This window comes from Cyprinus carpio, chromosome B22 (assembly GCF_018340385.1).
Source record: "Cyprinus carpio isolate SPL01 chromosome B22, ASM1834038v1, whole genome shotgun sequence".
NCBI classification, from domain to species: Eukaryota; Metazoa; Chordata; class Actinopteri; order Cypriniformes; family Cyprinidae; genus Cyprinus; species Cyprinus carpio.
The window spans coordinates 13,807,503-13,826,111 of record NC_056618.1 but is presented as its reverse complement, the minus strand read 5'-3'; the positions used below and the strand labels follow the sequence as shown (position 1 = coordinate 13,826,111).

The 18,609-nt window shown below is 37.2% G+C and overlaps 2 protein-coding genes and 1 long non-coding RNA gene across 3 annotated transcripts in view; 1 reads left to right on the top strand and 2 right to left on the bottom strand.

The window, feature by feature from the left end:
- LOC109055738 (ribonuclease inhibitor-like) overlaps positions 1–18,609 on the top strand; it is a 536,777-nt gene that overhangs the window by 145,608 nt on the left and 372,560 nt on the right. The window lies entirely within an intron of this gene.
- On the bottom strand, positions 3,557–11,782 carry LOC122134410 (protein NLRC3-like). The gene is given in 7 exon segments (XM_042748664.1): positions 3,557–5,406; positions 5,500–5,695; positions 5,961–6,045; positions 6,228–6,332; positions 8,982–9,074; positions 9,676–9,782; positions 11,649–11,782. Coding segments are annotated over 6 exon segments (2,337 nt in total). The 5' UTR covers positions 9,699–9,782; positions 11,649–11,782; the 3' UTR covers positions 3,557–3,571.
- On the bottom strand, positions 16,163–18,501 carry LOC122141406. Its single transcript, XR_006157790.1, has 2 exons — positions 17,796–18,501; positions 16,163–17,601 (listed from the first exon to the last, which is right to left on the bottom strand). It is a non-coding gene; the product is annotated as an uncharacterized LOC122141406 (long non-coding RNA).

Below are 18,609 nucleotides of genomic sequence, written 5' to 3'. Positions count from 1 at the left end.
TCATCTCACTGTCTGTTGCAGGATGCAAAAAAAAAAAAAAACACTTTATAAAAAAACAAAAAAAAAAAAAAAAAAAAAAAAAAAAAAAAACATTTAACGAACAAAAAAATGCTCCAAATGTTTTTCTAAATAACCTTATAAAAAACTTTTTTAAATTAATTATAAACACTTTTCCATTACACACAAAACTGAACAATTTTAATAGCTGAAACAGCTGTTTTGGGAGAAGAGGGAAAAAGACGGGCTCAGGTCGGACTCGGGCCGGTAATTCTGATAAACTGTCAGATAAAAACCAGGACAACACTGTTTTGTTCTCTTTTGTTTTCCCTCTGTGAGCATGCACTTGATAGATATATTTTCCCATTTTGTTAAATTTAAAACGTGTGACATTCGTTCTGCTCTCACTGATCATTTGGTCCTCAGAAGAAAAAAATAAAATAAGAAAATAACTGGTAAACTCGGAAGAAATCCTGCAGGCGCCCCTGTGCGATATACACACAATACCCCACTGAAATTCAGGACCTGATTAAATATAACTCTATTATACATAGATTTGTGAAATTAAATTGCTGGTTTAAAATTTCATGGCTTTCCCAGGTTTTTTATGACCGTACGAACCCTAATAAAAGCAACTGATGAACACTTATCACTTAAACTGGTCACTAATGTGATGCACAAATGCTCGGTTACCTCTTCCTCCTCTAATCACATGCCAGATCCGTTACCCAGCTTTGTTCCGGGACTGCCCAATTTACAAATTAAAACTCACCAGTGTTTGAACACACATAGAAAACAATAGAAATGAATTTTAAAGACATGGTGCTTCTTCTCCAGTGTGCTGATGCTAAATGTTGGAGGGTACTTGTTGAAGAACAAGATTTATTGACACTAACTCATGATCTGCTCACATGTAAATGCACTTCACTCTTAAGCATGTGGCACTGCAGACTGTATATTTAAATAATTGCAGACTTTTGTGATTTGATAAGTGCACTAAGTCATATCACAATTTTGAGTTTATTTTGATTAATTGTGCAGTCCTGATGAGAAGTGTAAAATATTTTCAAATTTATGAAAATGTGGTGTGTCACTAGAGTCTGGGTAATTAATGGGATACACTTTTAAAATACTTACTTCAGCTTTTCCAGTCTACACTGTACATTTTCAAACAGAGTCAGCGCTCTTTGAAAACACGTTCTCTGCACAGCACATGGTTTGTCTAATCTTCCAGCAAAGCAAGATCAATGACACTATAGCTACATTTCAAATTACTTCCCAGCTGCACGGCAAATAAAAAAAGGTTTATCTTACTTACTATCTTTGTCTTGTTACTAGTTAAAATATATAAAAATTCTTAAATCAAGATGCATTTACTATATAAGCAAAAAGATATTTAGTCTTGTTTCCTGGGGGGGGGGGGGGGGATCAGTGGAAGACGATAGATCAAGTTGGTAGATCCCACACTTTGCATGAAACTGTTCTTACACACTCATTACACACACATCTGTGTGTATACACTGTTGATAAATGAGGGCCCTGGAATGTAGAGTTCATGCTGGAATTAAAGCCTGCAAATTTCACTGAGCTGAAGCAGTTCTGTCCTCAATTCTGTGGCAAATCATCTAGGTCCATGTTAACAGATGGATCTGAATTCTAACCAAACACTAATGATTGTCACAAAACTTACCTCAGCATCTCTAATTTGCAATTAATATTCTTCAGTCCAGTGCAGTGGAGCTCCACTCCTGAATCCTGCAGATTATTATTGTTCATGTTCAGCTCTTTCAGATTGGTATCTGATCCAAGAACTGTAGCCAGAGCTGGACAGCTTTTGTCTGTTAAGTCACAATCATTTAATCTACAAGAGAAATAAATCAAATCACAGAGTAAGATACATGTAATACATTTGTTAAATACAAAAAATACATTTATGGCAATTATTTTTACATGAACAGTTAATATACAGCATATATATATATATATATATATATATATATATATATATATATATATATATATATATATATATATATATATATATTAGAATTGTATTGATTCAAATTTCCTATATAAAACAAAGTAGAATGCTTGAATAAAACTTAATAAAATATGTAAATGAATAATAGGTTTATATCATTAATAGCGATGATGGTATATTTTAAAAGTGCTGCTCTATTATCTGGATGAGTGTCTTGAGGTGGAGAAACTGGAGGTTAATAATCTATGCATTGAGGTTATGCAAGAGTAGATCTCCTTTATAGCAGAAGTTGTAGAAGTTGAACTGCATATTGGAGTACAAATAATTATGGAACAATGTGTTTTATAATAACATGATGCGTTTCTTCTGCAGCTAACTAAACAGCTTGTTTTGCTGAAAATAGACATTTTTACATAAAACCCATGTAAATCTAATAAAATAGCATTGCACTTTAATTTCAAAGGACTGCAGTTTTTAGTTAGGGGTGGGACGGTTCACTGAAAAAAACTGAACTGTACGGTTCTCCACAAACGGTTCGGCATGCGCTAGGACCGCGGTTCAACTTAAATCTGACAACGCATCTGTAATATACAGGGTTCGGCTAATGTATGTTTCTGCTGATGGATTCTGGCTTACCAGTACATTACAACAACAGCCATGAAAAAAAACAAAACAAAACAAAAAAAAACTGTACAAACCATTCACTCTTGTTCAATGCGAATGCCGTATGCTTGATTATGAGCAGTCATTCATCACCCGGATGCTGATAGCGCACACACAGGTGAGACCTGAACAGCACACGTTGATATCTGTGTTTAAACTAAACTCATTTAAGCTTTGCCAGTTTAAACATTTAAGAGCCAGAGGACGCGAGCTCACACGAGCAGTGAGAAGATTTGTGCATGCGCTCATCCAAAGTGTGCAAACCCGCGTCTCAGAACACGCGCAAATATTAAGCTCTCTCTCTGAAGTATTGTGTTTGAATGGAGAAATTCACACAAAAATTATGTCAAAATGCACGTCTTGGTAAGTATCCTACAGCAGACATAGCCGGCTGAACGTACTGGATCAGTGCATTCTCTTAATATTAATCGAAAAACAACAACAGAGAAATCACTCACTGCTCTTAACTGAATAGCTTTTGTAACTTTAATAAAGATTAATCTTTAATTTATACAGTCAAATATGCAATGCTGTTTTACATTTGATTACTTTATTCCATTTCTGTACCTTAAAACTAATGATAGACCTACCTAAAAAAAACTGAAAATTACTGTTTATTTTATTTGCATCTTTTTGCATCTTTTAAAAATAACTTTACAAATCTTATACAAATCTTTTATTTGTATCTCCATTGTATTTATTTGTGCTGTTTCTTGTAGTTAGATAGAATATTCTTATTTTCTTTACTTTTGTTTGAAAGTATAGTTTTTCCATAAACATAGCACATACTGAACTGTACCGAAACCATGACCATAAAACCGTGATACAAACCGAACCGTGAAAAAGTTGGAACCGTTTCACCCCTAGTATCAATGTAGATTAATGTAATTTTAAGATGAGAACAAAACATGACAAAATATATTAAATAACTTACAGAGCTCTTTTGGAGGTTTTGATGACTGCTGATAATCTAATGAGACACTCGTCTGATTTCTTGAATTTCTGAAGCTCAAACTCCTCCAGCTCCTCCTCTGATGTCAACAACACAAAGACCAAAGCAGACCACTGGGCAGGTGAAAGATCAGCAGATGAGAGACTTCCTTTGCTAAGGTGGGTCTGAATGTCTTTCACCAGAGTTTGGTCGTTCAGTTCATTCAGACAGTAGAACAGATTGATGGATCTCTCTGGAGACAGATTAGATTTTAATTTCTGCTTGATGTACTGAACTATTTCCTTTTTGCTCTTGTCATTGTCGTCTTCCTGTGTTAACAGACCCTGTAAGAGTCTCTGATTGGACTGGAGTGACAAACCAAGGAGGAATCGAAGAAAAAGATCCAGGTGTCCATTATCACTCTCTAGTGCCTTGTCCACTGCAGTCTTGAGCAAATCAATCATGGTTCCACTTTTGTTTTCCTGTTCTGTAGAGTCTTGATCAAACACACACTTCTTGTTGATGTCTAGAAACAGATGTGCATGAAGAGCTGCAATAAACTCTTGAATGCTCAAGTGAACAAAGCAGTACATGGTACCAAGAACAATCCCTGTTTCCCCCTTAAAGATCTGGGTACACTTGCCTGAGTACACTGATGCCTTATAGACGTCAATACCACAGGCCTCCAGATCTGTGTCATAGAAGATCACATTGTTTCTTTCCAGCTGATCAAATGCCAGTTTCCCCAGTGAAAAGATGGCATCTTTATCCCAGGAAACATCTGGTGTATGTTCTCCATCATACTTTCGTCTGCTCTGCTGGATCTGAAATCTGAGAAAGTGTGTGTACATTTGTGTCAGAGTCTTAGGAGTGTCTTCAGTATTTGACTCCTGCAGTGTTTTGGTGGCATCATCAGCCTGATTGTTTTTCACAACATTATTTCTTTTCTCCTCTAAAATGTTCTGGAGAACAGTGGCTGAAATCCAGCAGAAGACTGGGATGTGGCACATGATAAAGAGACTCTTTGATTGTTTAACATGATCAATGATTTCTTTGGCCTGATTCTCATCCGTGATTCTTTTTCTGAAGTACTCCTCCTTTTGTGCATCACTGAATCCTCGTATCTCTGTCAGCCGGTCGATACAGTCAGGAGGAATCTTACTGGCAGCTGCTGGTCTGCTGGTGATCCAGATGAGAGCAGAAGGAAGCAGATTTCCCTTGATGAGGTTCGTCAGGAGAACATCCAGAGAGGCTGGTGATGAAACATCAGACCACGTCTCATTATCCTTAAAGTTTACAGGAAGACGACATTCATCCAATCCATCAAGAATGAACAAGACTGTGAATTGATTTCTTCTTGTAAGCTTCAGTCCTTCTGTCTCTGGGAAAAACTGAGTTATAAGGTCCATCAAACTTAGTTTTTCTTGCTTCTTTAAGTTCATCTCTCTAAATGGAAGAGGTAATATGAAGCTGATATCTTGATTTTCTTTCCTCTCGGCCCAATCCAGAACAAACTTCTGCACAGAGACTGATTTTCCGATGCCAGCAACTCCTTTTGTCAGTACAGTTCTGATCTGTTTGTCTTGTTCAGGTGCTTCAAACAAATTTGTGCACTCAATCTGTATCTCCTGTGATTCATGACGTCTGGAAGCAACTTCAATCTGTCTCACCTCATGTTCAGTGTTGACCTGTTCACTACAACCCTGAGTGATATAGAGATCTGTGTAGATGTTCTTCAGAAGTGTAGAGTCACCTTGCTTTGCAATTCCTTCAAACACACATTGATACTTCTTCTTTAGGCTACACTTTAGCTGATGAATGAAGATCAACTCATCTAAACAGAAACAAAAATACAGATATTGTTTAATCTTATTTTGTCTTCTACATTTAGAAGTGACAGTCTGACAGATGATCACAAGTCTCTTACCTACTAGAGTATCAGCAGCTTCATCTTGCTTCATCTCTCTCAGGAAGTAGAGCGTGAGATCAAGAGCTGCTTCTTTCATACTGCATCTGTTCTCATTAAAACACAAAAAAAATCAAATCATATCATCTTTTTGTAATATTTTCTTAAACTTTTCCAATTCTGTCTTTAGAAATTTTATTATTTTGCTCTCAAGATCCTACAAAGAAAGACAAAAATGAATGACAGAAAAATCATCTAATTTGGTCAAAATTATTTATTCATTAATGAAAAATATTCATAAAAAATAAAGTTGAGAAAAACTTTAATCAGCTGTAAATAATAAAAATATGTTTTTGTTCTTATTTTATAGGTTCTTAAGAAGAAAAAATTAGAAATAAAAGTTCAGTCACAGAATAACAAATATTCAATAACATATTTGTTTATTATAATTATTAAATATTCCTGAAAATGTGTTTTATTACCTGGAAGATCTTCAGGAGACTGTCTGCAAAATTCTTGTGGTTCCTGTGAGACTGTAAATCTGGATCTAATGTTTCATACTGAAGTCTGATAGTAAATAAAATAAATCAAAATACTGCATTTTTAGGAAAAAAAGACCAAAATATCTTGTAAACATTTTTAGCAAAAGAGAAAAACAATACTGTAATAAATTTATGGACTATAAGTTTTATGATAATTATTCACTGACACAGTCTATGTGTAAACAAAAATAAGAAACAATCAAATACCGTTTGGTTCGTGATGTTGTTTCTTCACTGAAGTTTGGTCCTACACCCTTTGACCGGTCACTCTTCACAGACACAGAGCTGGACACATGTGAGTCTGATCTTACACTAATGACACAAAGAACAAAACACTTCACTACAGGAGCTCCTTCAGTCTCATTTAAAGAGCTTCACTGTTGAGGATGGTAATGAAGCACAGTATAGACATGCATTTATTAATCTATGACTATAGATAGATGGAAAGACATATTCATGTTTGGCTGCATGATCTATTTTCCATGGTTAATTCCATGGTTAATAAGAAGCCGTGGATGACAGGGGAAGTCTACAGACTCCTGGAGACGCGGAACGCTGCCTTCAGAGCTGGAGACGAGGGGGGCCTGAGAACAGCCAGGGCCAACCTATCCCGCGGCATCAGAGAGGCTAAGAGACAGTACTCCAGGAGGATAGCCCATCAATTCAGCGACAGCAGAGACACTCGGAGCCTGTGGCAGGGGATACAGACCATTACGGACTACAAGCCCCCACAGCGGACCTGTGACAGCAACATCTCTCTGCTGAACGAGCTGAACACCACCTTCGCTCGCTTTGAGGCACAAAACAGCTCCACTGCACAGAAGACTCCACCTCCTCCCAGTGACCAGGTGATGATGCTGACCCCAGACAGCGTGAGGAGATCCTTCAGCAGGATCAATGCACGCAAAGCTCCGGGTCCTGACAACATTCCTGGGCGTGTACTGAGAGACTGTGCAGCAGAACTCACTGATGTCTTCACAGACATTTTCAACATCTCACTTAGTCAAGCTGTTGTTCCCACATGCTTCAAAGCTACCACCATCATTCCAGTCCCGAAGAAGCCATCTCCATCATGCTTCAATGACTACCGTCCTGTTGCACTTACTCCCATCCTCATAAAGTGCTTCGAACGGCTAGTCATGCACCACATCAAGTCTGCCCTCCCCCCCTCCCTGGACCCATTCCAGTTTGCATATCGGTCAAACCGGTCGACCGATGATGCCATCTCAACTACCCTCCACTCAGCACTCACACATCTAGAGGAAAAAGACTCATACGTCAGAATGCTGTTCATAGACTTCAGTTCAGCATTCAACACAATCATCCCTCAACAGCTCATTCACAAACTGGTCGAGCTGGGGCTCAACACTTCGCTGTGCAACTGGCTGTTGGACTTTCTGACTGGAAGACCTCAGGCAGTACGTGTCGGCAGCAACACATCCAGCACCATCACACTGAACACTGGGGCCCCCCAAGGATGTGTGCTGAGCCCCCTCCTCTTCACTCTGCTGACCCACGACTGCACACCGTCACACAACTCTAACCTTTTTATTAAATTTGCGGATGACACGACTGTGGTGGGTCTCATTAGCAACAGAGATGAGACAAACTACAGGAGCGAGGTGAGCCGCCTGGCCGGGTGGTGCAGTGACAACAATCTCTCTCTGAACGTGGAGAAGACGAAGGAGATTGTTGTGGACTTCAGGAGAGCGCACACTCAGCATGTTCCTCTGACCATCAACGGTGCGACTGTGGAGAGAGTGAGCAGCACCAAGTTCCTGGGTGTGCACATCACAGAGGACCTCTCCTGGACCGACAACACCGCAGCACTGGCCAAGAAATCACAGCAGCGTCTCTACTTCCTCCGCAAACTGAGGAGAGCCAGAGCCCCACCCCCCCATCATGTACACCTTCTACAGAGGCACCATCGAGCATTCTGACCAGCTGCATCACTGTGTGGTATGGCGCCTGCAACGCGTCCTGCCGGAAGACTCTGCAACGCATAGTGAGAGCAGCTGAGAAGATCATTGGTGTCTCTCTCCCCTCCCTCCAGGACATTTATGGAACCCGTCTCACTCGAAAAGCCCTCTGCATTGCAGGTGATCCCACTCACCCGTCACACAGCTTCTTCAGTCTGCTGCCATCAGGGAGGAGACTGCGGAGTCTCCAGGCCAGGACCAGCAGACTGAAGGACAGCTTCATCCATCAGGCTGTCAGGAAGCTGAACTCGCTCCCGAACTTACCCCCCCCTCCCTCTTCTGCCTCAGGCACCACTGAACTATGAACCCCCCACCCCAGGTCCCACATCCCCAGGTCCTTCCACCCCCCCCCTCCCTCTAACATACGAATGTCATGCACCAGTCACTTTGTGCAGCAGTGGTCTGCTCACTACCTCATTCACCATGGATCTGACATCATTCTACCTCCTCATCAGTCAGTTTAATAAAATAACTGCTCTGAGCCCTTTGTCACTTTGTCACTTTTAATCAGACTGAATAAGCTATTTTTTTATGCACTAAAAATCTTTTTATCTGCACTGTTTGTTCACTGGTTTGCACTCTATCTGCCATGTGCCTTGCGCTGCTTTTATTTAACCTTATTTTTATTTTATTTTTTCTATTATGTCTTTTTTTACATTCCCTTATTGTATAGTTTTATCTTATATTTTATATTTGATCTAGATTTTTAGGCTCTACTGTTAGTGTTATCTGTATGCACCGGGGGTCTGAGAGTAACGCAATTTCGATTCTGGAAGAATTGACAATAAAGCAGACTTGACTTGACTTGACTTATACCTCCTTGTGGCTGCTTGTGTGATTGTGTTACTGGAAAGAAGCTCCAGACTGAGTTCAATAAAGAGGAAATCAGTGATTTATTGTTTTATTCCATTACTTTCTATCACAAGCATCTTAGTGGAGAAATAAGCCAACACTACATTATAATGTCAAAGATAATAAATACCTTTTGATAGATGTTTTTTTCTCACTGAAGTTCGGTCCACAAAAACACTTTGACTGGTCACTCTTCACAGACACATGTGATCCTGATCTTACACTAATGACACAAAGAGAGAAGAGAAACTTTTCTACAGGAGCTTCATCTGTGTTTTATATCGACACACATTCTCTCTAGTCCTTCACAGAAACAATGCAGAGTTTTAAATATAGCAGTCATTCTTGTTTACAGACTCACATTTGTTTAACAATTTCTTTAAAGTACTTCAAATGTGAGAATAAATATTTTTACAAATATTTGACTGATCTAATTAAAGAGATTTTATTTTTCATTTTCTTTTTTGACTAAAATGGAGAGCAGAAATGTAAGCGCTACACAGTTCTGTTAGCATTAAAGGGACCATATGACACATTTTGGCTGCGCAAATCAATGGTGATAATGAAAGTGGATTGGACTGAAGAGCGACTGTAAAATGACTGTAAATGATGATTTAGATTTTCAGTTCTGATATTTATCATCAATTGGCTACTTGTTAAATATTTTTATGTTATTTTTTATTAGGAAGTAACGAAGCTCTGAAGTTCTGCAAATCATTTGTAAATATAAAACAAAGTTTGTTAAGGTTTTGTTTTTTTTCCAGCAAAGCTCTGAAACTGCAGCAGTGTTTAAAATGATTCTCTGAAAGCAGACTCAGTGTTACCTCTGTTTCTGTGAAAGACTCATCTTTCCTCTCTTCTCTCACATACTGCAGATAAACTGTCATTGATCAGCACTGGCTTGAGACAACAATCTGCTGTTCAGTGTGACCTGGAGATGATGATGTTAATGAGATGAAGAAATATGTTGAGTTAGCAGCAACAGCAACAAAAACACTATATAAAATAAAGTGAGTTACAAACAAATGCACTGGTCTTATTCGGTTGTTAAGTGGTCAACTCGCTTCACTTGAGAATACGACCTCAGCAGCCGTTTATTAGCACTGTTTATTCATATTAAACATTTAAGATAAACCTTTTCAAACTCACGGTGTACACTACAGTCTCCGTGCTCACAGCGTCCCAAACACAAATAACTTTTATATTTATTTATTTATATTTTCATTGTCTGGTTATCTGTGATTTTGGTATGGAGTTAAAGGTTATGATTATTTTTTTTTTTTGGTAGTATTATAATCACATACCTATTGTATATTACCACCTATATCTGATTTCACTTTACACCCTACCAAGCGTTTGGACACGGAAGCGGTGACGTCAGACTTAACAAACGGACTGAGAAATGTCTGGTTAAAAACACTTTTGATTTCACATCACAAAAACAACAGCATAACACAGAAGCGCCAGGCCCGGATTGGCTAATCGGGAGGACCGGGAGAATTCCCGGTGGGCCGGTCTGTTATTTTTGGCTGCGAGGGCCGGTGTTGTCATGCCTCTGGGGTGAGACACGCTGTGCTGCATCCACTCACAGCAGCCCACTCTTTTTATTATCTTCTCGCAGCTTCACTCGCAGGGTTGCCCGCTGTTCCGTATAACACGGAATCGTCCCGTATTTAAGACATCAAAGAAGCATCCCGTATGAAAGCTATAGCCTACGGAACGCAGTTTGTCCCTTATTTGCAAGTGAAATTCTTACGCTTCACAGCGAGCGGGACTCACGGTAATTCTCTTCCACCATCCGCGTTTTGATTTTGCCAGATCAGTTTGGGCGAATGCAAACAACGTATTGATCATGAGCCCAACATCCAGCAAGGCAGGAAAACATTCAGTCTACCCGAGGGAAGACATCTTTCATTGTAAATTAATACTGTTGAATAGAGAAAAAATAGACTACATTTTTATAAAAATTAACTTCTGGTGTATTCTTAAAACTATACCCAAGTACAAATCCAAAGACCAGAAGTAGCCCACTCTCTAAGCTTTCTTAAATAAAAAAATATGCATTTTCATTCATTCATAAGCTATATGATTGCAATCAAATTTTAGGTAAAAAAGGTTTATGCTTCATTGACTTATGTTTCATTGACGTTCAGTTGTTATGCTTTCATTTGTATGTATGTAATTTCACAGTTTTCACCTCCTAAATTACTTCACTACTTGTGCAGTCATTTTTTTTAGAATAGGTAATTGAACATAAATTGGTTAAGCAAAACAAATGTTATTATTTTTGAGAACTTTTTAGGCAGACATTATGATACAAATATTTTGAGCTTCCCTTATTCTGTCCCTTATTTTCTTATAAAGAATCACAACTGTCCTTTATTTTACATTTCTGAAGTTAATTGGCAGCCCTAATGATGACGTAATTATCTTTTAACTCCCCTGACAGAGGCACCTTGCTAAAAAAACATCAGATGTTGAATTTATGTGAGCAAAAATACAATGAATCACAAGGCTGTAGGGAACAGTTCACTATGCAGATGTAGGCCTATATACTGAGGTTTTAATAACATAATTTTAATTGTTCAATAACCCCTCTTTGAAAACATACTCGCGGTCTTGTCCACTATAAAAGAGAATTTATAAGTATTTAAAACGCTCATGTTTCTGTGCTTTAGGCCTGTCGCTTGTCAGCAATTAATTCTCATATCTCTCAGACGGATCGGATTGGATTAAATATATAAAAACAATGTCCGCGAGTGTTAAAATTAGTGTCTGTGTTAAAGTTATAGCCTACCTGTACAAATGTTTTCTAGGACATAAAATGGATCAAATCCAGCGAACTACGCTTTCTCTCTTTTTATCTGCGTAGTGTCCAGTCTGCTACTTGCGCGTGTAATCATGCACTTACGGTACGGGTGCTGAGAGCAGTCAAAATGCTTATAAAGAAGCTGTCATACACACGTTTCCTTTATACTTTTGCTTATCTTAACTAATTTTAAATTTTTAAATACTTTATTTTTGTACATAAACGTTTGTATCGTACATTTATTATAAATCGTTTATTAATGTTTATAAATGTAAATATTAATGATTTTCATTCATTGTTTTTTTTATTTCATGTTTGTGTGTGTGTATATGTGCATTATGTGTGTGTGTGTGTGTGTGTGTGTGTGTGTGTGTGGTGTATATATATATATATATATATATATATATATATATATATATATAATATATATATATATATATATGTGTGTGTGTGTGTGTATGTATAACAAAAAAATGTAAATGTTAAATAATAATAATAATAAAGTAATAGTCTGGGTGACTGTAAACAGTAATCAATCGAGCAAACCTGTAAATGAAAGATTTTTATGAGAGTTCGAATATGGGACATGATGTAAAAGTGCTTATTCACTTAGATGCTGGGTGAATTTGCCATTAATTTTCTCCAAAATTATACAGTAAAAATATGTGAAATTAATACAGTAATAGTCAGGGTGACTGTGAACAGTAATCAACTGACAGAACGAGCAAACCTATAAAGAAAGACTTTTATGAGTGTTTGAAAATGGGACATGGTGTAAAAAGGGTGAATTTGCCAGTAATTTTCTACAAAACCATACAGTAAAAATAAAGAATGAAAAAAGAATGAGCAAACCTATAAATAAAAGATTTTTATGAGTGTTTGAAAATGGGCATGGTGTAAAAAGGGTGAATTTGCCAGTAATTTTCTACAAAACCATACAGTAAAAATAAAGAATGAAAAAAGAATGAGCAAACCTATAAATAAAAGATTTTTATGAGTGTTTGAAAATGGGACGTGATGTAAAAGTGCTTATGCACTCAGATGCTTGCATCTCAGAAATTAAATTTAATTTTCTCCAAAACTGACTTGTAAATGAAGATAGTGATAGTCAGGGTCACTCTGAATGCAAATCCATTGAAAGAATGAGCTAACCTATAAAGGAACAATTTTTATGAGTGTTTGAAAATGGGACATAGTGCAATTGCTAGGATGCATTTTGTTGTTTGGGTGATTTTGCTTTTAGTTTTCTCCAAAACTATACAGTAAAATGCCTTGAAAAATTAAAACAGTGATAGTCAGGGTCACTCTGAATGCATATCCATTGAAAGAATGAGCTAACCTATAAAGGAACATTTTTTATGAGTGTTTAAATATACGGAAATAAACCAAAGTGCAACAAAGGAGTTTGATGTTTTGTGATTTTGCTTTTAGTTTTCTCCAAAACTATACAGTAAAATGCCTTGAAAATTAAAACAGTGATAGTCAGGCTGACTCTGAATACATATCCATTGAAAGAATTAGCTAACCTATAAAGGAACATTTTTTATGAGTGTTGGAATATGGGACACAGTGCAATTGCTTGGATGCATTTTGTTGTTTTGGGTGATTTTGCTTTTAGTTTTCTCCAAAACTATACAGTAAAATGCCTTGAAAATGAATACAGTGATAGTCAGGGTCACTCTGAATACATATGATTTGAAAAAATGAGCTAACCTATAAATTAAAAACACACAAAGTATATCCATTGAAAGAATGAGCTAACCTATAAATTAATACTTTTTATGAGTGTTGGAAAACACACACACACACACACACACACACACACATATATATATATATATATATATATATATATATATATATATATATATATATATATATATATATATGCACATATACACACACAAGCATGAAATAAAAAAAAACAATGAATGAAAATCATTAATATTAACATTTATAAACATTAACAAACGATTTATAATAATTAATGTACAATACAAACGTTTATGTACAAAAATAAAGTATTTAAAAACTAAAAATTTTAAATTAGTTAAAATAAGCAAAAGTATAAAGGAAACGTGTGTATGACAGCTTCTTTATATGCATTTTGACTGCTCTCAGCACCCGTACCGTAAGTGCATGATTACACGCGCAAAACAAAAAAATAGTGCGGCTGTCTTGACCGCAGTTCGCTGCAGGGCTGGGAAATGTGGGAATGTGGGAATGTTGGAAATTCCGAGGCGTTGGGAATCGAGAGTCGAATCCAAAGGAATCGATTCCATCAAGGGGAATAATCGACTCCTCATTCAGAGCCTTTTTTCAGTTCAACAAATCTTATCTATGGGTGTCTCTCAAACAGAAGGCTGCACACATTTAAATTCACGAAAATAAACTGAAAGAAAACGAGTCGGTACTGATCATCTGAATTTTAGGATGCAGCTTTCTGTTTGAGAAGCACCATTCACCTCCATCAGTCTCGATAAAAGACGTTATTATACCCAGCACACACAACAACGCTGTAAAAACGTTGTGAAAATGTCTTGATAACGTTTTTTTTTTCAACAATTATTCAACAGTTAAGATAAAGTTGGCAAAGTCTTGTTTTGCAGTTGTTTTGACTTGAATTTGAAAATCAAATGTTTAATAAATTAATTTATAACACACGCAGTTTTATTACACAACTTCAATGGATGTGTCTTGAACACATACTATAGAAAATTAAACCAATACATAATTTAGTTTAAAATAAATACAATCTTCTACCTCAGCTTCAGAGGCTGTCTTGTTACAGATTTCTTTAAGAACATTTTGCTACGTATTTAATATATATATATATATTTTTGACGTTATAAATTCGTTTTTTCACAACGTTGTAGAAACGTTTTTATCACGTTCGTATATCTCCTTCCAACGTTTTAAAAAACGTGTTTACCACGTCCAAACTAGTAATTTACATGCTCCAATCAAAATGCTTTTCTTTACAGTGTTAAATATGAATATTCATCTTATTACCAGCCCTTTTTTACATTTCACCTTTTGTAGCGTTGCTGACCTCTGGTTGTTTTCCATTTTATAAGCCTATGTTAACATATGAAGGCTTAATCATTTATAATACACACAAATTTAGTCACTCATCGTATTTATTCACAAAATATGAAAAGTAATATATGGGTAGTTCACACTCATACACACACACACACACACACACACACACACACACACACACACACACACACACACACACACACACACACACATGTGAAATAGCCAAAAGCATAAATATATATACCAATAAATCAAAATGTAAATAAAGTACAACACATTAAAACTATGCAATGACTGGCAAATTTGAATATGAGCACATAAACAAAGTCCAAGAAATTTCAGTGCATAGATATTTTTAACAGAGAGAGAAAAAAAACAGCATTCAATTTGTGAAATGTAAAGTATTTACACTAGTTACAAATTATTTTATTGCAGTTATAACAATAATTATATTGCAATCTTATTACTTGTTTGCACTAAACATACTGCTTATATTTTAGGATTTTGTTTTTCAACACAAATTATATGGCATCCAATTTAGAACTTGTTTAAATTATATATAATAAATAGTTTATAATGGCTATTATTGTTCAATAAATAATATTTTATAATATTGGCGCACCTGATTTTGAAAAATATATGCATGTTAGCAGTTTTTTCAGTGCTTTCATTGCAGGTTACATTATGTCAGTAGGTGGCAGCGAGGGACTGTCTTAATGAGTTAGTAAACCATTCATTCAGTGCTGATTCATTCAGTAATCGAATCTGTGACCCACCAGATTTTATGACTCTAGTACTGCTTAGCTCTTAGCTTAGATCTTAGCTCAATGCAGTACCTACAGGGTCACAAGAATTCAGTGCAACACCAAAAAGAAACAAGGTTGTAAAGAAGTAAATTGTCTAAACCAGGGGTTCTCAACTCTCTCTGGCCCGAGATACACTTTCCTGCAGAGTTTAGCTCCAACCTTCATCAAACACACCTGACTCTATCGTTCTATTAGGAAAGGGGTGCCTAGACTCAGTCCTGGAGGGCCAGTGTCCTGCAGAGTTCAGATCCAACACACCTGCCGCGAAGTTTCTAGAATGACTAGTAAGAGCTTGACTAGTTTGTTCAGTTGTGTCAGATTGAGGTTGAAGCAAAACTCTGCAGGACACCGGCCTTCCAGCACCAAGTTTGTGCACCCCTATATTAGGACATAAAGACAATGATTACCTTGTTCAGGTGTGTTTGATAAGGGTTGCAACTGAATTGGTGCAGGAGAGTGGATCACGCAGGCCAGAGTTGAGAACCCCTGTTCTAAACTCTGAACAAAACCAACAAACAATGCTGTGTCTAACCTACACTTCATTTTATAGAGATCAATGCACTGACCAGCACTGCCGCCTGTCATGTGAAATCCCCTAAACCACTGAAAGAATACTTTGACTAATACATCGGTTAATGGATATACAGCAAATGTGGGGGTATTGTGCACTTAATTAGATGTATTATAGCAAACAAGGTTTAACGAATCTCACACCTAACATACAATATTATGGTCAATTCACACTTCTGTCCAGGTTGTTACAACATTTCTTGTTTATCCGTCTTCACAAAGTGCCCTGAAATACAATTCAAACATCAACGATTGTTATAAATAAAACATGAGTCTCTAACATTCACAGTGCTCAGTACTTTTTTATCATCTGTGTCTAGCTTTCTCATTATGTTGGAGCCCTTTGTAGGTTGCTGTATACCAAGTGTCCTCAACGCAGAGTTAAACGAGATGCAGCTGAGGCTCCCTGTCAGAGGAGAAACTGTGCACACCTGTGTTGGAGGAGCTATCCCTGGTCCTGAACATCACAGGGTGGCACTGATGGTGCTTTCCATGGTGCTGAACGTCACCTGCTTACTTGGGGTCACCACAATATTTAATATACAGTGTCAGGTTTATTAGAAATAAACAAATTATAACAGAGGTGAAATGCAGAATAGAGAGAATAATATACCAATTTTATTAACTTAATCCTCATATGGTGGCATTACAGTATGTTTTGAAGTCAAAGCCTTCTTAAAATAACTAATAAATAATACATACATAACACACACAGACGTGTCAATTGAGTTGAATTACTGAAATAAATGAACTTTGAATGAATGAAGTCCCCCACTACTAAAAGTTTATCATATTTTAAACATATATCGCCCAAAATGTCTGTAAAATCCCTTATTCGGCTTGTTGAATTTTGGAGGACGATAGACCACAGCACAGAGTATTGAAGAGTTCAACTGAAACAACTCAAAACTAGCATAATTTGTGACGTGCAGAGTCCGACAATTCAAGCTCATTTTAAAAATAGTTGCCACACCACCTCTGCCACCAGAGGCCCGCGGGGAATTAAAAAAAAAACACTGTTAGACGGTAGCGACTCAGAAAGTGAACTTAGATCACTAGTATTGTATGTAACCAGGTCTCTGTTAAAAATAAAATGTCCAAATTCTGAGAATCAAAGAAATCCTTTAAGATAAAAGTTTTGCTTGCAGGTGACCGCACATTAGTCAGAGCAAATTTTAACTCTGTGGAAACTTCCAGCTCACCCGATCCGTGATGCAGGGAACAAAGACTATGCAAGTACATTTCCCAAGGGGAATAAGTTTATTACCCATGAGCAAAGTTACGGGAGACGCCACAGCGGGAGTTCACTGCAGGTGCCGGGAATAATCCACTGATATGGCATCTCCATAGAGCGCAAGACGATAGAACAGTCCTTTCCCTTTGTGATGCCAATCAGGGAAAAACATTGCATCGGCAGCTGCGAGGATAGACTTGCCTTTAGGTTGACTAAAAATCCACCTCGAGTTCTGCGTCTTCTCTTTGACACCTTTTCCAGCGAGGAATGAAGAGCGTCATGTAGCCTACACCCATAAAACGTTTATACTTAAGGCTTTACCCTGATTGAATTGTGTTTTTATAATTCATTTTTAGATGCTGCTACATTCGTTTTCTTTCTTTCTTTTTTTGCCATGGGATACCATGAAAATTAAATTTAGTTAAATTACAGTTTTCACCTATGATATTGTAACAGTGACTAAGAATTAAATTTACGTACTGACTCAGAAGTCTGCAGATGTCTTTTTGTCGGTGCTGTTGCCATGGTGAATCATAATTACGGAGCTCTATTGATCATGACTTCTCATAGTCGTGGTGCACGCGCTAAACTCAGAGTCAACCTGCTCAGAGTCGACTGAACTAACACAATTTAGCTGTTCTGAAACCGAACACTCAAGAGTTCCCATCTCAGGGAAAGACAACACAGAGTTTGTTGAACGTCCTTTCTGGAATACACCCCTGAAGATTAACTACTTATTGTGATTGTTTATTTTATGACTTCGTAGAGAAAACAACTGAGTGAAACTCTTCCCACATGCAGAGCAGTGATACGGTTTCTCTCCAGTGTGAATCCTCTCATGTGTTCTCAGGGTTTCTGACCGACTGAATCTCATATCACAGAGTGAACACTTGTAAGGTTTCTCTCCAGTGTGGATCCTCTGGTGACGTTTCAAATCTTCAGCTGTAATAAAAGTCTTCTCACACTTAAAGCACATATATTCTCTCACACCAGTGTGTATCTTCTGATGAACTTTTAAAGTATGCAGATGTGAAAAACTATTTCCACAGAAAGAACATGAATGTGGTTTCTCCTTTGAATGAAACTTTCAGGTGACCCTTCAGGTGTGAAGCTCTTAAAAATGTTTTTCCGCACTGATCACAGATGTGCAGTTTCTCTCCAGTGTGGATTCACGTGTCTCTTAAAGTGTCCTGGTTTGTGAATCTCTTCCCGCACTGATGTGAACGGTTTCTCTGTGGATCCTCATGTGAACACTGAGATTGTGTTTGCATGTCAAACTCTTTCCACACTGAGT